This window comes from Rhinatrema bivittatum, chromosome 8 (assembly GCF_901001135.1).
Source record: "Rhinatrema bivittatum chromosome 8, aRhiBiv1.1, whole genome shotgun sequence".
Taxonomy (NCBI): domain Eukaryota; kingdom Metazoa; phylum Chordata; class Amphibia; order Gymnophiona; family Rhinatrematidae; genus Rhinatrema; species Rhinatrema bivittatum.
In genome coordinates, this window is record NC_042622.1 from 7,598,168 (window position 1) to 7,621,233 (window position 23,066).

At 48.3% G+C, this 23,066-nt stretch overlaps 1 protein-coding gene across 2 annotated transcripts in view; it reads right to left on the reverse strand.

Annotated features, from left to right (window-relative positions):
- UCKL1 (uridine-cytidine kinase 1 like 1) overlaps positions 1–23,066 on the reverse strand; it is a 192,076-nt gene that overhangs the window by 74,216 nt on the left and 94,794 nt on the right. For both annotated transcript variants that reach the window (XM_029611033.1, XM_029611032.1), the window contains 2 exons: positions 14,466–14,527; positions 7,294–7,310 (listed from right to left, as the gene is read on the reverse strand). In XM_029611033.1, coding sequence (XP_029466893.1) covers positions 7,294–7,310; positions 14,466–14,527 — 79 coding nt within the window. The remainder of the gene's footprint in view (positions 1–7,293; positions 7,311–14,465; positions 14,528–23,066) is intronic.

Sequence of the window (23,066 nt, forward strand, 5' to 3'; positions counted from 1 at the left end):
AAGGAAGGTGTGCTTTTTTAAGTGGGGGTACGTGGAGTGTTCCATTATTGGAGGCTCTGGTGGATTTGTTGGATCGTACAGGGCAGAATGGGTCAACGAGCCAATTTGAATTGTGTGTGTGTATAGCTTTGTGGGTCAATGTTAGCGTTTTGTATATGATGCGAGAGGGGATTGGAAGCCAGTGCAGGTTCATGAGAATTGGAGTGATATGGTCGTATTTTCGGCTGTTAGAGATGGTTCTTGCTACTGCATTCTGCAGCATTTGGAGGGGTTTCATTGCAGAGTAGGGGAGGCCTAAGAAGAGGGAGTTGCAGTAGTCCATTTTTGTTGAGAGAGTAGCTTGAATGATGGTATGAAAATCACTGACATGAAGTAAGGGTTTCAGTTTCTTCATGACATTAAGTTTGAAGAAACCTTCTTTGAGGATCTGATTGATATGCTTTTTTATCTGAACCCCAAGGTTTCATGCATCGGGCTGCCTCAAGAAGGTGACATAGGCGGGATCATTTGCAATGGCTGGTTTGGGGGGTGATTGTTTGGAGATGAGGAGCAGCTCGGTTTTTGATGCGTTTAGAGCTAGGTGAAGGATTGGAGAGAAAGGCATTGATGGAGGCAAGACAATTTCTCCAGTGGGTCAAGGCATTTGTCAGGGTGTCTTGAATGGGTATGATGATTTGCACATCATCAGCGTATAGGAAGAATTTGAGACCAAGGCACAGCAAAAGTTCACATCTTATAAATGATCTTAAGACAATAACAACAAGCAATAGATAAATCAACTAGCAATATTCATTGAATTCCAAGAACTTATACATAATTCGTGTAATTAATACCCATGCATTAACTTTCATTTTGCCTACGTGATAATAGCTTTTTGGCATAAAGAATTGTAAATATCTCCATATACGGTTAAGCGGAGTTGCTTACCTGTAACAGGTGTTCTCACAGGTGATATCACAGGATGGAACCCAATCACGGAAAACTTCTGTCAAAGTTTCTAGAACTTTGAGTGGCACCCACTGGGCGTGCCCAGCACGGCACCGACCCTGCAGCCAGCAGGGGTCCCCCTTCAGTCTTGTCTTTTAGTAAAAGTACATGCGAAAAATAAAATAAGAAAATGAACCCAACACCATGGGGTGGCGGGCGGGTTTTGTGAGGACTAACATCCTGCTGTCCTGTGAGAACACCTGTTACAGGTAAGCAACTCTGCTTTCTCACAGGACAAGCAGGATGGTAATCCTCACATATGGATGAGTACCGAGCTGAGGATGCCCGAGCAATGCACCAAATGTACCCAAAGACGTGCAACAGGCACAATAACTGGGGTGTCAATTTAGTTAAAGGGCATCCTGAACCCTAACGGGACGTGGAAGGGTGCTGGTACATTAAGTCGCAAACAAGTTACATAGCACAGACTGGCCGAAGATGGAATCTTGTCTGCCAGCCTTGTCTAAGCAATAATGGGCTGCGAAGGTGTGGAGAGAGCTCCAGGTAGCAGCTTTACAAATATCAGCAAGCGGCACCGAGCGTAGGTACGCTACTGATGTCGCCATGGCCCTGATAGAGTGTGCCTTGACATGATCTTGTAGCAGAATGCCTGCCTGCTGATAGCAAAAGGAAATACAGTCCGCTAACCAGGAGGAGAGAGTCTGCTTACCCACAGGTTTACCCAATTTGATGGTATCAAAGGAAACAAATAATTGAGTGGATTTCCTGTGGGTGGCTGTACCGTCTAGATAAAACGCTAGAGCACGTTTACAGTCAAGGTTATGCAGAGCCCGTTCTCCTGGGTTTGAGTGGGGCCTGGGAAAGAAAGTGGGTAGTATAATGGATTGATTGATATGAAACTCCGATACTACCTTAGGCAAAAACTTAGGGTGAGTGCGGAGTACTACCCTGTCATGCAGAAGTTTAGTGCAAGGCGGATAGGTGACTAAGGCCTGTAACTCACTAACTCTGCGAGCGGATGTGATCGCCAAAAGAAAAATCACTTTCCAGGTGAGATAGCAAAGATCACAGGATTTGAGAGGCTCAAACGGCAGTTTCATGAGTCGCCCCAAAATCACGATAAGGTCGCAGGAGGGAGCCAGAGGGTGCAGTGGAGGTTTTAGGTGGAGCAAGCCCTTCAAAAAGTGTGTTACAAGGGGTTGTACGGAAATGGATACATCCCCGACACCTTTATGGAAGGCGGCTACCGCACTGACATGTACCCTGATAGAGGAAGTTTTCAGGCCTGACAGGTGCCAGAGATAGTCCAAAAACTTCTGTATAGAACAAGTGAAGGGGGTCGATGGACATGGAAGTACACCATACTGTAAACCTGTTCCATTTATAACAATAAGACTTTCTCGTTGAAGGCTTTCGTGAAGCAACCAGGACACGGGAGACCGGCTCTGAAAGGTTAAGAGGTTGAAGTATTAACCTTTCAATATCCAGGCAGTCATAGACAGGGCCTGGAGGTTGGGGTGATGCAAGCACCCGTCGTTCTGAGTGATTAAAAGCGGGTCCTTCCCCAGAGGGATGTGCTGGCAAACTGATAGGTCCTGGAGTATTGGAAATCAGACCTGGCATGGCCAGTGAGGGGCTATCAGGATCATCAGTCCCTTGTCCTTTCGCAACTTCACGAGAGTCCTGGAAATGAGTGGAACTGGAAGATATGCAAAAAGGAGACCGCTGGCCCACGAGAGGGAGAAAGCGTCTCTTGGTTGTTGATGTTGGCTGCGAACGAGAGAGCAGAAGTTTCCTACTTTGCAGTTGTGGATTGATGCAAAGAGGTCTATGCGAGGGTAACCCCAACGTTGGAATATTAAGTCTGCTACTGTGGGGTTGAGAGACCACTCGTGCGGTTGAAAAGTGCGACTCAGCTTGTCCGCCAACACATTGTCAACTCCCGGCAAGTAGGTGGCCCTGAGGTACATTGAGTGGGAAAGGGCCTCCGCCCATATCTGTGCAGCTTCCTAACACAGGAGGTAGGAGCCCGTTCCCCCATGCTTGTTGATGTACCACATGGCCACCTGGTTGTCTGAATAGGATGACCTGGTTGGAAAGGTGATTCTGAAAAACCCTTAAGAGTGTATCTGATTGCACAAAGCTCTAGGAAATTTATTTGGTGTTTGGCTTCCTCTGGAGACCAGATACCCTGAGTTTGTAGGTTGGCAACGTGTGCACCCCAGCCGAGGTTGGAAGCATCTGTTATCAACTTTATTTGAGGGTCTGGAACCTAAAATGGAAGGCCTTGAAGAAGATTGGATTGGTTTGTTCACCAGGCCAGCGATAAGCGAAGCTGTTTGGTGATGTGGACAATGGTAGACATTGGCTGAGATGACTAAGTCAACTGCGATTTTAGAGTCCACTACATTATTCTCATGGCAAGGTGAGCCATGGGCGTGACATGCACAGAGGAAGCCATATGACCCAGTAAGGCCAGAAAATGGCGTGCAGTTGAAAGTTGTCGAGACTGCAGTCGATGGCCCAGAGAAGTGAGAGTGAAAGCTCGATCCCGAGGCAGGAAGGCTTTCGCTTTTGGAGTGTCCAAGTCAGCCCCTATGAACAACAGGGTTTGAGAAGGAACTAGCCTGGATTTTGGATAGTTTGTGAGGAACCCTAGGGAGATCAGGGTATGCAAAGTGAGACGTAGGGACGTCAGTGCAGTTTGCTGAGTGGGAGCCCTGATCAACCAAGCATCGAGATAGGGGTAGACGTGGACACTGCCTCCTGAGAAAGGCAACTACCACTACGAGACACTTGGTGAAGACTCGTGAGGCAGATGCTAGGCCGAATGGTAACACTCGATATTGGAAGTGTTTTAGGCCTACTAGGAACCGCAGGAATCTGCGATGTGACAGAGTAATTGAAATGTGTGTTTAGGCGTCCTGAAGGTCTAGAGAGCAGAGCCAGTCTTCCCTTTGGAGAAGGGGAAGAAGAGAACCCAAGGTTACCATTTTGAATTTTTCTCTTTGTAGGTATTTGTTTAAGGTGCAAAGATCCTGTATTGGGCGAACACTACCTGACTTTTTGGTATCAGGAAATACCAGGAATAGAACCCCTGCCCCTGTTGGGATAGGGGCACTGGCTCTACTGCTTGGGACTGGAGGAGGGAGACCTCCTGCTCCAGGAGTGATGAGTTGTTGGATGTTCCCCACGTCAGCCGAGGTGGGGAATTTGGTGGAACAGAGAGAAAGTTGAGCTGGTAACCTTGAGTTACTACAGAGAGTACCCACTGATCTGTGGTGACTTGTGTGCCAAAGTCTGGAGAAGTGGCACAATCGGCCTCTGACGGGAATAGCCGGAAGTGGAGGCTGGGTACTGCTCTCTAGGAAGGAGTCAAAAGCCAGGCGCTGGACCTGGCTGGGGGGGGGGGGGGGGCTGGCTGTGACTTCTGTACTCGAGGTTGCCTGGATTGGCCTTTTTGGTAAGGCTTAGAAGGCCAACCCCTGGACGCCAGGGGATAGTATCTCCTTTGCCAATAGACTTGTCTCTTGGAGTCTCTCCGAAAAGATCTTTTGGAAAAGAGATCAGAAGGCAGTAAAGAGAGCTGGCACAGAGTCTCTTGGTGGTCCTTGAGCTGTGCCACTGCTTCTTGATTCTTTCCACCAAAAAGATTATCCCCAGCACAGGGCAAGTCAGCTAACCTGTCCTGTACTTCTGGTCTGAAGTCTTTAGTCAGGCCCATCTCCTTGCACTAATTCCTGCCGCTGAAACTCTGGAGGCGGTATCGAAGATGTCATATACAGACCATACTTCATGTCTGCCAGCATCTAGGCCTTTTTGTGCTATGGCATGAAGCTGGTCCTGGAATTGCAGAGGTAAGGCTTCAGCAAATTCCTGAATCTTTTGGGATATGTACAATTGGTAGGAAGCAATGCAAGAGATCAGCATTGAGCCATGGAATACACGTCTTCCAAATGCATCCAAGAATTTTTGTTCCTTCCTGGAGGAATAGAAGAATGAGGTTTGGAGCATCATGCCCTTTTCTGGGCTGACTCCACAACCACTGAGTGATGATATATGAGTTCTCTGGATGCCAGGGGCTGACTGAACTAGGTAGGTGGAATCTGCCTTACGGTTGACAGGTGCCACAGAGCAAGGGTGCTCCCAATTTCTTTTTAAAAGGTCCAGAAGAATTTCATGAATAGGGATAGACATGAATTCCTTTGCAGCATTGAGAAACTGAAGAAGCTCCAGCATCTGATGCCTAGAGTCCTCTTCAGTCTGAAGCTGGAATGGAACCGTTTCAGACATTTCCTTTACAGTTGATAAAGGACAAGTCCTCTGGAGGAGAACACTTCCTGTCATCAGGAGGAGAGGGCTGTGAAGGCAGATCATCAGTATCCTAAGATGAATCATCGGTCCAAGGATCGTAAGGCTCATCACCAGCTCCCATATGTTCATCAGAAGGGAGTAACGGTATTATCCCGGAAGGCCGGGCCTAGGCATCGATGGCCTCCGAGGTGGAATCGAAGACATCGATGGCGGCACCGATGGAATCGGTGATATTGATGGTTGTGTCGGTGGCAGCACTCCGGAAGGTGGAATGGAGATCGGTATTTCTTCTTCTTCTTCCGATGACAAGGGTATCGGTGATGAAGGAATCGGGCCCATTGTTTCCCTCGGATTCACCGGAGGAAGGGCACCGATTAACGCATCCATTCTTGCCAATAACGGTGTAAGCGCCGTGGGTATTGGATCGGTGGCCAGCTCAGGAACAGGCACTGACATCGATGGAGGTTTGAACCCCTGGAGAGCTTTACCGATGGCCTCTTGGATCATCCGATCCAATTCCTCACGGAAACCTAGGGCATGGATACCCAGTTCCAGAGTAGGAGGCAGCACTGGCATAGCCGGAGGATCCACCTGTGAAAATGGAGTCGCGGCTCCCGGCACCTGTCCAGGTGGGGAACACCTCAGTGACCCAGAGACAGAAGAGGATGGGGCCTTTTCTGTACAGGACTTTTTTTGTTGTCGCTCAGATGACGTTGATGCTGAGGGCTTGCCTGTATCGGTGGCCTGAGCTTTCCGATGGCGGTGTCAATATTTTTCTCAATGTTCTCCTCGGTCTTTTTCCTGAGGAGGAACAGAGGGGATTGACACCCACGGAGTCATCGAAGCCAGTTGGGCAGCAGCGGGTTCCCAGTGCTGGTGCGAAGTCAATGGTACAGGTTTGGACGACGTCGAAGCTATCGATGGAGTCAGGGTTTGTGACCGAAAGAAGATCCATCTTCTCCAGCCTAGCCTTGCAACCCTTTGGTGTCATTTGGGCACATTTGGTGCAAGTAAGGACATCAAGGCCGGACCCCAAAACATCACACAGACCGTGTGAGAGTCAGTGATGGACATTGTTTGAGTGCAGTCGGGGCGTCGATGGAAACCTGATGCCATGGCCGGTAGGCCGCGAGAGAAAAACTCAACGGGAATCGACCGCAAGCAAGTAAAAAAACTTACCGTTAGATCACGGAGCAAAAGTATCAATAAAAGGACTCCTGTGGGGTATAATTTTTTTGAAATTTTTTGATAAAGTTCCGTGAGGAAAAATTCCTGTCAGGAATCTCTGAAGAGCTCCTTAACCCGCGTGGCTACTGCTGCACGGAAAAAAGAAGACTGAAGGGGGACCCCTGTCGGCTGCAGGGTCGGTGCCATGCTGGCATGCCCAGTGGGTGCCAGTCAAAGTTCTAGAAACTTTGACAGAAGTTTTCTGTGATTGGGCTCCATCCTGTGATGTCACCCATATTCTCACATCCTGCTTGTCCTGTGAGAATGCTTGGCAACTAAAGATTATATAAATATATAATTCCTAGCTTGCCGTAGCTACGTCATTTTCAGTATTTCTGCCTTCAGCTGTTTCTAGCTAGGCCTAAAAGCACACTCTCATTCCTTATGACGGCTACTTAGCATAACCTAACCAAGGATTTCAAGCCTGAAATCCCAAAATTTACAACAGTTCGAATTAGATGGGATTCGCCATGTACCCATTCTATACACAGGCATTAGCACACAGTGCCTAATTACAGGGGATTCGCTGCATACTTATCCCACATACAGTCACTCACATGCAAGATCTTGATTAGAAGGGATTATTGCATACTTATTCCATATATAAGCTCCAGCACGCAGGGTCTACATTAGAAGGGATTCACTGTGTACAGGCACTAGCAGAAATATATTAAGGTGTCAAGAAGTGTGATGATGTAGAAGTTTGGAAGTTAGAACTAAGTTTTCCTCATTGCTCAGCAATGCCAGATATTGGAAATGCCTCTTTTTTGCAGCTAGGTGTGTTTTACCATTGAGCATGCCTACCTGACACTTAGCTCACGCTGCAGCAGTAACATGAAAAGACACAATGCAGTCAGTATTAAGCACTGGCAACAGCATGTGCATTCAAAAAGACAAGATGACAAATTATGACTTTTTTCAATATATGTTATGCAAGGGTGGGGATAATGTGAGGTACAGGTCTGGTCTGACCGTCTTCTTTACTGTACATTTAGATGCAACTATTTCAAAATATAAATTTTAATCAGATGAGGTCATATGCTCAAAGCTACCATAATGCCATATGTGGAGGCTCTGAAAGGACAATTTTGTGAGAATGAAACAACAGCCTGTCAGAGCCAGCATTTAAGTTCATAGCACAATTAGTGTAACAAATGAGCCTCATGCCTTTAAAAGTGGAGACACACAATGATATTTCTCTTGAGGAAAAAATCAAAAACAGCCACGACTATCTGTGAGGTATCAGCTCTTCTGTGCATAACTTCTGCAGAGCTGCACTGAATATATTTCTCCTTCTCACTCCAGCCCAAACAATTTAAGAAATAACATTGTGGCAGTGCTCATTTAAATAGCAGCTTCCTACTGTTTCTTCGGACTTCTAACTCAATCAGAATCTGTGTCAACTGAGGCTGCAGAGGTATGAGCTTTCATTTGTAACTGCCCATTAGTTCTCCCTGTCTCGTCCAGCCCTGCTGTGGCTGGGAGATGCAGGTGGGAGTTCTCTCTGAGGTCTTGTATCATCTACTAGTTATCGCTGTTCAGTGGTGGCTGAAACTCTCTCTCCCCAAGGGCACTAAATGTCAGGGTTACATTATTGTAAAATACAAAAGGTTTACAACTTAGATGAAAGTTGACAAGCAAGAATCAGAAGTACTGGTGTGTCCCACCAAGAGAGGACTAGGGTGGGAGCATGTGAGAGTGTCTTGGAAGAGTGGTAAAGGTAAGACAGAAGCATTTCCTGGCTAGTAGAAAGCCACACTTCCTAGGCTACATGCCCCATGATGCAAATTTCCTACTGCATATAGCAATGAAGTGAATTCTGTCAAGTAATTGATGACCTGCTAGAGAATCCATCTCCTTTCCCGCAGCCTCTCTTATAGGGTCCCATTGCAAACATCTCAGTGTGGCCAAAACAGAATTTATACAACACTTAAAAAAGGAGCAAAGTTTGTTCTGTTCTGGAACACAATGATATTCCCTGTGAAAAAGGAATAAAGGAAAATGAGTTCTTACCTGTTAATTTTCGTTCCTGTAGTACCACGGATCAGTCCAGACCATGGGTTGAGCCTCCTGTCCAGCAGATGGAGACAGACCAAAACTGAAAGGGTATCCTATATCAGGACAGAGCCTACCCTGCAGTCCTTCAGTATAACCATTGTCAAAGCAGATAAGAACAAAGATAACCAAGAAGAAGATCAAGCAAGTAACCAAAACACTCAAGTGAGTAACCAACTAACCCATTAGAACCATGAATGAATGCAGTAGGAGAATGCTCTTGCATATCCTTAATCATCAAACGGAGATGCTTCCGGTGTCCTTAAGATAATGATAGGTATCCGTCATCCAGAAACCTGCAGAAAAAGCTTCGAGTGGATGGCAGAACAAAATACAGGGAAGGGTGTCTGGACTGATCCGTGGTACTACAGGAACAAAAATTAACAGGTAAGAACTAATTTTCCTTTCCCTGTACGTACCCGGATCAGTCCAGACCATGGGATGAACCAAAGCTTCCCTAAAACGGGTGGGACCCTGACAGTCCTGCTCGAAGCACCTGTTGACCAAAAGTGCCAAAAACCGGTGCTTGCACATCCAGACGGTAATGACGAGCAAAGTTATGCAGGGATTTCCATGTAGCGGCCCTGCATATTTCCTGTGGAGAGACCGATTGACTCTCCGCCCATGAAGTAGCCTGAGAACGTAAAGAATGAGCTTTTAAGCCCTCAGGAACTGCCCGACCTTGGCAGATGTAGGCCGACGAAATCGCCTCCTTCAACCATCGGGCAATAGTGGTCTTAGAAGCTTGTTTGCCCCTATTTAGACCACTCCAGAGAACAAAAAGGTGATAGGACCCAAAAATCACTGGTGATCTGGAGGTAGCGCAGTAACATGCGTTTCATGTCAAGCCGGCGAAGATCGCCGCCAACTGAACTCGCAATGTCCTCAGGAGAGAACGAGGGAATCTCCACAGACTGGTTGACATTAAAGGAAGAAACAACCTTTGGCAAGAAGGAAGGAACAGTTTTGAGAGAAACCCCTGAATCAGAAAACCGCAAGAAGGGCTCCCGACAGGACAGCGCTTGGATCTCCGATACCCACCAAGCGGAACAGATAGAGACTAGGAAGACCGTCTTGAGCGTAAGATCCTTGAGAGTAGCCTGATGGAGAGGTTCGAACGGAGCCACACAGAGAGCCCGAAGGACCAAATTGAGACTCCAGGATGGACAAGTAGACCGGACGGGTGGCCTCAAATGCTTGGCACCCCTGAGGAACCGAGCTACATCTGGGTGAGACGCCACTGTGTGACCGAGCTACATCTGGGTGAGACGCCACTGTGTGACCCTCCACCCGACCTGAGAGAACTGAGAGCAGACACTTGGACGCGCAACGAGCTAAATGGAAGTCCCTTGGAAAGACCCCTCTGAAGGAAAGAAAGAACGACCGAGACCAGGGCCGAGCACACCGAAACACCCAAGTCAGCGCAGACATTCTCAAAGACTTTCCGGACGCGGACATAAGCCAAGGAAGTAGATTGCTTACGAGCCCGCAGGAGGGTAGAGATAACTTCTTCCTTATATCCCTTCTGTCTCAGTCTTCGCTGTTCAAAAGCCAGGCCACTAGACAAAAGCGATCCGCCTGGTCGAAAAATACGGGACCCTGCAGTAGCAGGCGCGGAAGATGACTGAGACAAAGAGGCCCGTCCGTCACCAGGTTCACCAGATCCGCGAACCACGGCCTGTGGGGCCATTCGGGAGCCACCAGAATGACTGGCCCTTTGTGAAGTTCTATTCATCGTAGAACTTTGCCCATGACAGGCCAGGGAGGAAACACGTAGAGGATGACGTCGTGGGGCCAGGAGAGAGCCAGAGCATCCGCTCCCTCCGAACAGTGTTCCCTCCAGCGGTTGAAGAACCTGTTGGCCTTGGCATTGCCAAGGTTGCCATGAGGTCCAGGTGAGGGGGACCCCACCTGTTGCTGATCAGCTCCATCGCTCCGTCCGAGAGCTCCCACTCACCTGGATCGAGATGCTGGTGGCTCAGGAAATCGGCTTGCACGTTCTCCTTGACCGCTATGTGAGAGGCTGCTAGACACTCCAGATGACGCTCCAACCAGGCAAGGAGCCGGCTGGCTTTCAGGCCACCAGGCGACTCCAGGTGCCCCCCTGCTGATTGATGTAAGCTACTGTAGTGGAGTTGTCAGAGAGGACTCTTACCGCCCCCACTGCGGAGCAGAGGAAGAAATTCATGAAGAGCCAGATGGACTGCCCGGGCTGCCAGTCGATTGATGTGCCAGCGGGACTGGGCTAGGGACCAGTAACCTTGCGTGGACTATGACTGGCAGACCGCTCCCCAGCCGGAGAGACTGGCACCCGTCGTGACTATAATCCACTGAGGTGTCTGAAGGGGCATCCCCCTCAGGAGATGCGGAAGCAATAGCCACCATTGTAAGTTGGCGACGGTAGAGTCCGAAAGTGGGAGAATTGTCTGAAACTGTTCCGACACCGGCTGCTAACAGAACAGCAAAGCTCTCTGTAATGGTTGCATATGCGCAAAAGCCCAGGGAACCAGGTCGATGGTGGAGGCCATGGTCCCCAGGACCTGAAGGTAGTCCCACACTTTTGGAAGCGAGAGCGAGAGGAAGTCGCGCACCTGATCCATAAGCTTGGACGCCCGAGCGTATGGGAGGAATACCTTGCCGACCCAGGTATCGAAGCGTGCACTCAGGAATTCCAACACCTGAGACGGCTGTAAATTGCTTTTGGGGAAGTTGACTATTCACCCGAGAGAGATGAGGAGAGCAAGGACCCGGTCGACTGCTTGCCAACAGAGAATCTCAGACTTGGCCTGCACGAGCCAGTCATCTAGGTAAGGATGGACCAGAACTCCTTCCCGCCGGAGGGCGGCCACCACCACCACCACCATAACTTTGGTGAAAGTGCGCGGCGCCATGGCTAGACCGAATGGCAATGCCCGGAACTGAAAGTGCTGGTCCAGGATGTGGAAGCACAGATACCGCTGATGCTCATGATGATTCGGAATGTGTAAGTAAGCCACCGTCAGGTCGAGGGAGGCCAGATATTTGCCGGAGTGAACAGCCACTATGTCCGCCCTCAGGGTCTCCATTTGAAAATGTGGTACCTTGAGGGCCCGATTGACTCTCTTGAGGTCCAAAATTGGACGGAAGGAACCGTTCTTTTTTGGCACGACAAAGTAGATGGAATACTGGCCAGCGTCAAGTTCGTCCATCGGGACTGGGACAATAGCTCCCAGTCCCCGGAGTCTGGTGAGAGTTTGATCCACGGTATCCCGCTTCAGTCGTCCGCAAGGAGAGGCTACGTACAGATCCGGCAGATCCCGAGCAAATTCTAAAGCGAAACAGTGTCTTATAATTTCGAGGACTCACTGGTCTGACGTAATTTTGGCCCATTCCCTGTAAAACAGGGAGAGACAACCACTGAGGTTGGAAACAGGGGAATGGACCGGCCGAATCTCATTGGGGGGCTGGCTTGAGCTTGGGATGTTGAGGGGCGCCATCCCGAAAGGACCGGCGACCTCAAAAGGATTGAGACCAAGATTGAGACCTGGATGGATAGCCCCTGGTAGAGGCACCTCGCGCCCACACAGTATATCGATGTTGGCCCCTGAAGCGGGTAAGAGAGGGAACAAAGGCTTTCGACTGTTTCGGACAGTCCTCGGGTAGCTTATGAACCTTGTTCTCACCCAAGGAATTAATAAGCTGCTCAAGGTCCTCGCCAAAGAGCAATTTACCTTTGAAAGGCAGAGTGCCCAACCAAGGCTTGGACGACGGGTCCGCTGACCAAGTATGTAACCAAAGGAGTCATCTGGCCAAGACCGCTGAAGCCATCGCCTTTGCCTGGACTCGGAGTAAATCGTACAAGGCATCTGCGCCATACGAGATGGCGCCTTCCAAATGTTCAGCCTGCGCCGCCTCTGCAGACGGGAGGTCCTGGGTGCCGAGTAATTGTTGGACCCACTTAAGGCTTGCCCGCTGCATGAGACTGCTGCAGATCGTCGCCCGAACTCCCAAGGCCAGAACGTCGAAGATGTGTTTAAGATGGAATTCAAGCTTGCGATCCTGCACATCTTTTAGGGCCGTGGCTCCCACCACTGGAATGGTGGTATGCTTGGTAACAGAGGAGACTGAAGTATCCACCATTGGAATCTTCAGCATGTCTAGGCAATCCTCAGGGAGATGATAGAGCTTGTCCATGGCTCTCCCAACGCGAAGCCCCGCTTCAGGATCCTCCCATTCCCGAAGGAGCAGCAACTTGTGCATAGGATGGAAGGGAAAAGCGCAGGCTGGAGCCCGAGGTCCCGCCAGGACCGAGTCCATATGCCCAGGCAGAGTGGCCACAGAAGAATCTGCCGGTGGCCCCTCTATCCCCAACTCTTGAAGGACGAAGGGAATGAGGGGCTCCAGTTCCTCCCGGTGAAAAAGCCTTAGCACCCGGGGGTCATCCCCCTCCGGGGGGGGGGGGGCATCTCCGTGAGCTCTGCATCCGGATCCTGAACCGGAGCTACCAGAGGGCCAGGGGGTCCGGGGGGGGAGCGACCGCAGGAACCACCCGCACTGACGGGCCCCTGCGGATCCGGAGCCGCGGGGGCGAGCGGAGGGGGCATCCGCAGAAACGTAGCTGGAAGGGGACCAGAGGAAGGGTCCTCCTCCTCTTGCAAGCTGGCCAGATAAGATTTGTGCATTAGAAGCACAAACTCTGAAGTAAAACATGGCCTGGACTTGCCGGAGGGGAGTGGGTGCAGGGGGGGGAGGGGAGGGGAGTCAGGGGCTACATCCTGGGGCCACATGGGGCTTAGATCGGGGGGGGTAAACCGCTGAAATTGAATCCTCACCCCCCTGCAGCCCCGAATCGGGGGCTGCCGAAACACCCAAGATGGCCACCGTTCCTGCGGTTTGCCGACCCGGGAATGGCCTAGCCATGCGGTGTGAGGAGCGTCCATGGGCCTGATTTTTTGCCGCTGCCGGGGAGGGACCTTCCCCACCCGGCAGATACCTGGAACAAAGTCCCTCGCGCAATGAAGGCTCCCCATAGGCGAGGCAGCAGCGAGATCACGGCATCCTCTGAGGGGAGAAGCCGCGAGCAGGGAGAAAATCAGCTGGGCTGTACTGCCAGGAGGAGTGGAGGCAGCGGATCAAACCCTGCACGCTCCTCCAGAAAAAAAACCTCGGCTGCTGGCAGAAGTTAGTAAATAATACCCAATACAAAAGTACACCCTTTTTTTTGTTTTGTTTTGGTAGTACTTTAAATAGGGGAATGGCACATCCCTAGGGGTACAGACGTCCTGGAGCAAGACATCCAGGTGACTGGACCACCAGTTTCACCCCACCTGCGGATCACCGGGAAAGGGGCGTAGGCTACGGAACGCAAGGGGCAAGCCCCCCTAGGCCCCGCAAGAGCGAGGAGACAGCGCTGTCTCCTGTGACAATTTTTTTTTTTTGTAAATAAAAGACAATGAAGTACTTGCTTGATCTGGGAAAAGAAATGAAGGAGAAAACCCGCCGAGAGAGGGCTACTAAAAAAGATCAGGGAACCGCAGGGTGAGCTGTTGCATCTGCTGGAGACGGACAAATACTGAAGGGCTGCAGGATAGGCTCTGTCCTGATATAGGATACCCTTTCAGTTTTGGTCTGTCTCCATCTGCTGGACAGGAGGCTCAACCCATGGTCTGGACTGATCCGGGTACGTACAGGGAGCTTGAAGTTCCTCCTGGTTTCGGTGTGACTTTACTCCTGACTGCTCATCTGCTCCCTAGTAGTAAAGCCAGAACCTAGAGAGAGACAAACTCAGACCATGCAGCAAGCATGGACTTCAGTACAGCTCTGGAGGAGACAGCCTTTCTGGGCACGTATTGTACACAAGCTCCCTCAATCTGAAGAAACATGCCCATGGGTGAAGGGCCTTTTCCTACGCTTTCACACCCCTTCCACACACATTTACCTACCTCTTCCAGTTGGCTGTGAACATGTTGCACGATCAAATCAATGGCAACCGTATTCCCACTGCCTGTATCCCAGCCACACAGCGAGAAGAGAGGAGAGAACCAGAGCAAGTCATTCAATAGAGAGAAATCTCTTGCTTAAACAGTAACTTCCAAGACAATATTAGCTTACTATAAGCCAAGAATTCTAGGGGCTGCAGTAATATAAAGACTGATGTCAGTACTTTACTGCTAAAATAAATGTTTGACAACCTCCATCTTATCCATATTACAGGGACGGCCAACTCAGACCCTCAAGAGCCACAAAAAAGCCAGGTTTTCAGGATATCCACAATGGAGGCAGTGCATGCAAATCTATCTCATGCATATTTATTTTGGATATCCTGAAAGCCTGGCTTGTTTATGGCTGGAATTGGCCACTTGTGACATATTCACTTGCAACAAAAAGAACTTATTTAATTTTTTTGTTTATATGCAATGTTCAAAGTGATTTACAATGTAGCTAAAATCTACAATACAGGACTGGTAAACTCATAAGACAATTTACAATTAAAAGTATATATCAGCTATAAAGCAAAATTGCTTACCTTGTAATAGGTGTTATCCCAGGACAGCAGGATGTAGTCCTCACATATGGGTGACATCAGTAATGGAGCCCTATGTACGGAAAACTTCTGTAAATGTTTCTATGAAACTTTTGACTGGCACCAGAGTGCCTACTGAGCATGCCCAGCATGCCATGATATTCCCTGCCACAGGGGTCTCCCTTTAGTCTTTGTTTGTAGCAAATAGCGTTAGCCAAAAATAAAATAATAAAACGTATCGGACCCAACTCCGCGGGGTGGCGGGTGGGTTTCGTGAGGACTACATCCTGCTGTCCTGGGATAACACCTATTACAAGGTAAGCAATTTTGCTTTATCCCAGGACAAGCAGGATGCTAGTCCTCACATATGGGTGATTAGCAAGCTAGAGGCTGAGTCATTTTGTGCTGAAGCAACAGTAAGGTATTGACGATGAAATGAATCAGCCGAAATCACAGCAGGTTGGATGTAGAAGGAGTTGGGGTTACACTGGAAACAAGTTCTTTAAGACGGATTGTCCATATGCTGAATCTTGTCTTCCTTCTTTGTCTAAACAGTAGTGAGCTGCAAAGGTATGAAGAGAACTCCATGTTGCTGCTTTGCAAATGTCCAGAATAGGCACCGAGCGAAGGTGTGCTACTGAGGTTGACATTGCTCTGACTGAATGTGCTTTTACTCGCCCTTGGAGAGTAAGGCCTGCTTTTTCATAACAAAATTGTATGCAATCTGCTAGCCAGTTTGACAGAGTATGTTTACCCACTGCTTTACCCGGTTTGTTTGGATCATAGGACACAAACAGCTGATTTGATTTTCTTTGGGCTGCAGTGCGGTTTAAATAGAAAGATAACGCACGTTTACAGTCCAAAGTGTGTAAGGCTCTCTCTCCCTGGTGAGATGGAGGCCTAGGAAAGAATGTAGGTAAAACTATGGTTTGGTTTAAATGAAATTCCGTGAAAACCTTAGGAAGGAATTTCGGATGTGTACGGAGGACTACTCTGTCATGAAGGAACTTCGTGAAGGGTTCGTAAGTTACTAGTGCCTGCAGTTCACTGACCCTTCTAGCTGATGTAATGGCTATGAGAAATACCGTTTTCCAAGTGAGGAATTTAAGGTCACAAGTATTTATGGGTTCAAAGGGAGAACGCATAAGTCTAAGTTAGTACTACGTTCAGATCCCATTGTATGCTTGGGGAATGAACTGGAGGTTTAATGTGAGTTAGGCCTCTCATGAATTTACTGACGAGAGGCTGTGTGGAGACAGGTGCATCGTCCAGCTTGTTATGGTAAGCTGAGATTGCACTTAAGTGTACCCTTACAGATGACGTCTTAAGACCAGAGTCTGAGAGATGGTAAAGGTAATCTAGTAGTGAGGTAGTGGGGCAAGTGAAAGGATCTAAATCTTTGTTAGTGCACCACAATGTAAACCGTTTCCATTTGTAGGAATAATTCTTTCTAGTGGAAGGTTTACGTGAAGCTATAAGTACTTGAGATATAGTGGTTGGAAGGTTGAGTGGTTGTAAGATCAAGCTTTCAACATCCATGCTGTCAGGGACAGGGATTGAAGGTTGGGATGGCGCAACTGACCCTGTTCCTGAGTTATGAGATTGGGAGCTACTCCCAGGCGAATTGGATCCCTGACTGAGAGATCTAGCAGTGTGGGGAACCATACTTGTCGAGGCCAATATGGGGCTATGAGTATCATGGTCCCCTTGTCCTGTTGCAGCTTCACTAGTGTTTTGGTTATTAGCGGTATTGGTGGATACGCGTATAACAGGCCTGAATTCCAATGGCGGGCAAACGCGTCTCTTGGTAAGCTGTTCTGCTGCGAGAGGAGAGAGCAGTAATTGCTCACTTTGTAGTTCAGATGGGACGCAAATAGATCTATTGATGGTTGACCCCAGCGTTGGAAGATCTTGGCTGCCAGGGTTGGGTCTAGAGACCACTCGTGTGGTTGGAAGTGACGACTGAGGCGATCCGCTACTGTGTTGTGGATGCTTGCTAGGTAGGTTGCCTGTAGTAGAATTGAGTGTGCTAGGGCCCAGTCCCATATTTGGGCTGCTTCCTGACAAAGGAGGTACAAGCCCGTACCCCCCTGCTTGTTGATGTACCACATGGCTACTGTGTTGTCCGTTTGGATCAGAACAGTCTTGTGTGAAAGGCAGTCCTTGAATGCATATAGAGCATAGCGTATAGCTCGAAGCTCCAGGAAATTTATCTGAAAAGAGGCTTCTTGCTTTGTCCACTTGCCCTGTGTTTTCAGATGAGCAATGTGCGCTCCCCATCCCAAGGTGGACGCATCTGTAGTTAAAGTCACTTGTGGAACTGGCTGCTGGAAAGGTAGGCCCTTGAGCAAGTTGATCGGTGATGTCCACCAGAGAAGGGAAAACTTCAGATCTGGTGTTATCTGAATGTGAGTGGACAGTGGCTGGGTGGCTTGAATCCATTGAGATTTGAGTGTCCATTGCATTAGTCGCATGGTCAGTCTGGCCATGGGAGTGACGTGAACTGTTGAGGCCATGTGTCCGAGTAGGATGAGGCACTGATGAGCTGTGACTGTATATTGATTGCGAATAGAGTGTGCCAGGAGAACGAGTGTTTGAGCTCGGTCTTTCGGAAGAAAGGCCTTTGCTGTGATGGTGTTGAGATCTGCACCTATGAACTGCAACTGGTGAGATGGTGTGAGATGGGATTTGTCGTAATTGATGAGAAATCCCAAGGAGTGAAGCAATCTTATTGTGAGATGGAGAGAAGTGACAGCTCCGCTCTGTGTATGACTCTTGATGAGCCAATCGTCTAAGTAGGGGAACACATGCACTTTTTGCTTGTGAAGATGTGCCACCGCTACTGCTAGACATTTTGTGAATACTCGAGGTGCTGATGCAAGGCCGAATGGTAGCACCCTGTATTGGAAGTGTTGACCTTGTACCAGAAATCGCAGGTACTGTCGATGAGGTGGAAAAATGGGAATGTGAGCGTAAGCGTCTTGAAGATCCAGAGAGCAGAGCCAATCTCCTTTTTGAAGAAGAGGTAGCATGGTGCCTAAGGACACCATCCTGAATTTTTCCTTCTTTAAAAATTTGTTGAGATTTCTGAGGTCCAGGATAGGACGTAGACCCCCGGTTTTCTTTGGAATGAGGAAATATCGGGAGTAGAATCCTGTGCCCCACTGAGGCCTGGGAACTCTTTCGATGGCCCTGGCAGTCAGGAGGGTAGATAATTCTGCTTGCAGGATTGTGTAATGATGAGACACTGTCCAAGACGGAATAGGGGGATTGTCTCTTGGCACAGTGAGGAAGTCCAAGTGGTACCCTTGAGATATGATTGAGAGTACCCATTGGTCTGTAGTGATGGAGGTCCAAGTTTGAAGATGGTGAGCAACTCGGCCTCCGACCGGTACTTGTGGATAAGGATTTTGGGAATGACTCATGCCCTCTGGTTGTACTTCAAAATCCGGAAGTGGACACCGCAGGCGGAGGTTGCTGAGGCCTAACAGTTCTTTGGCGAGGCTGAGACCGTTGAGCAGGCCTTTGTTGTCTGGGCCTGGCTACTGGTGGATAATACCGCCTAGGGCGGTAATATGGCTTTCTTTGTTCCCTTCTTGGAGGCCTCCTTGAAGGTTGATGTACCTCTTGTGGCAGCTGAGAAAGCTGTTTGAGGGTTTCTGTGTGGTCTTTGATGGTGGCCACCGCCTCCTTGACCTTATCGCCAAAGAGGTTTTCCCCTAAACAAGGCAGGTCCGCCAAGCGCTCCTGTACCTCTGGTCTCAGCTCTGAAGATTTGAGCCAGGCCCATCTTCTAGCTGTTATTCCGGATGCAGACAATCTGGATGCTGTCTCAAATGAATCATACGTGGCCCGAACCTTGTGTTTTCCTGCCTCTAGGCCTTTATGTACGAGGTTTTGAAATCCTTCCTGAAGATGGTCAGGTAACTGATGAGACAGGGATTCAACTTGTTTCCATAGGTCACGCTGGTATTGATTCATGAAAAGCTGGTATGAATTTATCCTAGATACCAGCATAGCAGCTTGGAAGATCTTCCGGCCAAGATTGTCCAAGAACCTGTTATCCTTTCCAGGAGGTATGGAGGCGTGTTGCTTTAATCTTTTGGCTTTCTTTTGAGCCGACTCAACCACCACTGATTGGTGTGGTAGTTGAGTTTTTTGGAACCCTGGGATGGGTTGCACTAGATAAGTGGCATCCGCCCGCTTATTAACAGCTGCCACCGACCCAGGGTGTTCCCATATCCTGTACATAAGTTCTTGTAATACTTCGTGAACAGGAATAGCAAGAATTTCCTTGGGAGGATCCACGAATTGAAGCACCTCCAAGGTTTTTTGCCTCCTGTCTACTTCAGAAATGAGGGAGAAAGGAATTGTTTGAGACATTTCTTTAATAAAGTTGGAGAAAGACAGATCCTCCGGCGGTGACTTTCTTCTATCTTCTGGCGGAGAAGGCTCAGAAAGGAGATCTTCATCCGAGGAGAATTCTTGGTCACTATCATCCAGAGGGTGCTCCAACGGCCTAGTAGGCTTAGCTGGAATTTCGGATAGTGGAGTCTGAGGTCTAAGGGGTGGCATGACACCCGAGGGACCTGGTAATGGCTCTTGATTCTCATCTACATCTATAGGTTGTGGTAAAGATGAGAAGCAATGGATCAGTGAGTCCAGCTTGTCCATTAATGGTTGAAAAATGGATTCTTGAGAAGGCATCGACGGTGCCATCGGGGTCGATGGCTGTGGTGGAATCGATGGTAACCGGGGAATCGGCAGAGCTGAAACCGGTGGTTGCGGCCTAGGTAGAACCGGTGATGGAATTGGCGCCATCGAGGAGAGCGGTGATTTCCTCGGCATCGGTATTGAAGGTATCGGTGATGGGACCGGAGATCCTCCTATGACCGGTGTCGATGGCAGAACCGGAGTGGAAGGCCGTGGCATCGCCTCGATAAAGGCATCCTTAACCGCTTGACGCATGTAACTGTCAAGTTCCGCCCGCATGGATGATGTGAACAGAGCACCCATGGGGGGAGGCGGTGGCGGCGATAGTAGCACAACCTCAGAGCCCTGAGGAGATACGATTCCTTCCGCCGGAATCGGCGAGGGTTGGCCTGTTGGTGGCTCAGAAGCCTTACTTTGGAGCCGGGCTTTCTTAATCGGTGTCCCGTCCTCCGCCGATGGCTCGCCGGGTATCGGGGCGATGGTTGCTGTGTGCAGCCTGCGATGCCGATGGCGATGTTTATCTTTTTCGCGCCCTTTTTCGCTGCTCGATGTGGACGCTCTAGACGATGGAGAAGGGGAGGAGAATGGAGCGTCTCCTGATTCCTTAGACTGACGTTTTTTTAGGACGACCTTCCTAATCGACCCAGCCGGAGAAGATTGTGTGGAAGTAGATGGAACAGTAACTAGCTGTATTTTAAACAATTGTTCCATCTTGTCGAGCCTAAGACGTCGACCTTTCGAGGTCATCGTAGCGCAAAGGGGACAATTTCTCACGTCATGGCCTTCTCCAAGGCAGAGGACACAGTCCTGATGAGGGTCTGTGATCGACATATTTCTTGCGCATTTTGGACATTTTTTGAATCCTGTAGCCATTTTGTGGCCGGACAGCCGTCGACAGCCTTGACTCAGGTACAAAAAATTTTATGAAAAACGGAACAGAACGGAACCGTGAATCAAACGAAAAACTTACCCCGATGTCTACTGAAGGGAGACCCTATGCGGCTAAGTTTTTCTAAGTTTCCCGTAAGGAAAATATTGTGGAGAATCCCACAGGACTCCTAAGATCCGCGAGGCTAACTGCTTCGCGGAAAAAAGAAGACTAAAGGGAGACCCCTGTGGCAGGGAATATCATGGCATGCTGGGCATGCTCAGTAGGCACTCTGGTGCCAGTCAAAAGTTTCATAGAAACTTTTACAGAAGTTTTCCGTACATAGGGCTCCATTACTGATGTCACCCATATGTGAGGACTAGCATCCTGCTTGTCCTGGGATAAACATATTTCCATATGATAATACTTCAACAAATATTACCGTCCCTGAATAACAAATCCCAGCACATATAAGACATAATTAAACCTGGTTCCAATTCATGTTACCATTATGCCATACCAATGTCAGTCAGCTTGTCTATTAACACAGGCAATAAAAAGTGAATTTTAAAAGGTATTTGCGCAGAAAGGTCCACATACGTGTTTACGTGGCCCACGTGCATGGACCTTGTATTTTATTAAGGGTTCATGTGCATCCAGATGTGCGTGCATGTAAAAAGGGCCAACATTTAGATGTACAGGTGGCTATTTTACAACCTGCAAAAGTGACACCTGTAAATCTGTTTCTTGCGTACATTTACATCTCCTAATTATCTGGCTTAAAGGAAAATTGGTTCTTACCTGCTAATTTTCATTCCTGGAATACCGCGGATCAGTCCAGACTCCTGGGTTTGCCTCCCTTCCAGCAGATGGAGACAGAGAAAGTCTCACTGTCATTGGCATATAACCTGGTGTGGCACCTGCAGTCCCTCAGTATTGATTTGTACCCAAGCCAAGATTCATGTCATAACAATCCTAATGAAATAGAAAACAACCTCCCACAACGAGCAGGAGAAAAATCTTTTCTTCGCAACTCCAAACCAGGAGTATAAACTTGAAATCCTGAGCAGCTCTGCAGCCTATATACAATAGAAATATGATAGAAATACGAGTGGACTATCCCCAAGCAGGGTGAGATTCTGGACTTATCTATGGTATTCAAGCATTGAAAAATAGCTTGTTTAAGAACCAATTTTCCTTTCCTGTCATTACCTGGATCAGTCCAGACTCCTGGGATCTACCCAAGCTTCCCTAATTAGGGTGGGGCTGTGAGAGTCTTGCTCAAAGAACACTCTCACCAAAACCCATGGCTTCTGGGGCCTGGACATCTAAACGATAATATCTGGGGAAAGTGTGCAACGATTTCAAAGTAGCCTCTTGACAAATTTCTTGCAGCAACACCTGCTGACATCAGCCCAAGAAGCCATCTGCACCTAAACCGAGTCAGCCCTCAATCCCACCAGGATAGGACACCCCTTATAGATATAAGCCTATCTTACTGCCTCCTTCAACCACCTGGCTATCGTGGACTTTGAGGCCTTTTGCCCCTTCTTAGGCCCACAAAGAGATGGTCAGATACCCTAAAGCTATTGGTGACCTTGAGGTAACACAACAAAGCCCGCTTCACATCTAGCGTGCAGAGTTGACGCGTCCAAATCTGGGAAAGCCAGAAGCTCTACCTTCTGACTCAAATGGAACGCTGACACAACTTTCGGGAGAAAGGAAGACACCATCCTCAAAGAGATCCCAGAGTCCGAGATCTTCAAAAAGGGATCCCTTCAGGACAATGCCTGTAGTTCTGGAATTCTTCTGGCCGAACAAATTGCCACCACAATAACCACCTTCAAAGAGGTCCTTCACAGTTGCCCTCCTTAGAGGTTCAAAAGGAGCTACACACATTACTTTTATTTATTTATTTACATATTATTCATTTATTAACATATTATAAAAGAACATTTCCAATTTGAAATGTATCAAACATTCACATTCAGTGGAAAAAAAATTATAAGAACAATAATAGAAATTTACATTTCAAACCCCTATATCCATATTAACTATAAGCGGTAATAGGGAGATCCAAGGATTACAAGAACAGATATTAAAGGAAAAAGGGAAAAAGAAAATAAAGGAGGCTTTATCCTAATCTTAAACATACCCTGAGCTGGCTAGGTCACACTACTCTCAACTCTATAGTTTTCCAAAAAGAAACGCAACTGAAATGGCTCAAAAAAGATATACCGAGTGTTATTTAGGTTCAAGACACATTTATAGGGGTATCTAACTGTAATCCGTGCTCCTAGCTGTCTAGCCTCCTGACACATTCCAAGCAATTTTTTTCTTTGAATTTGAGTAACTCTAGTGATATCAGGGTAAACCCATATCTTTTGTCCATAATATAGTTTTTCTCTATTACGGAGAAAGAGTCTCAAAATGGAATCT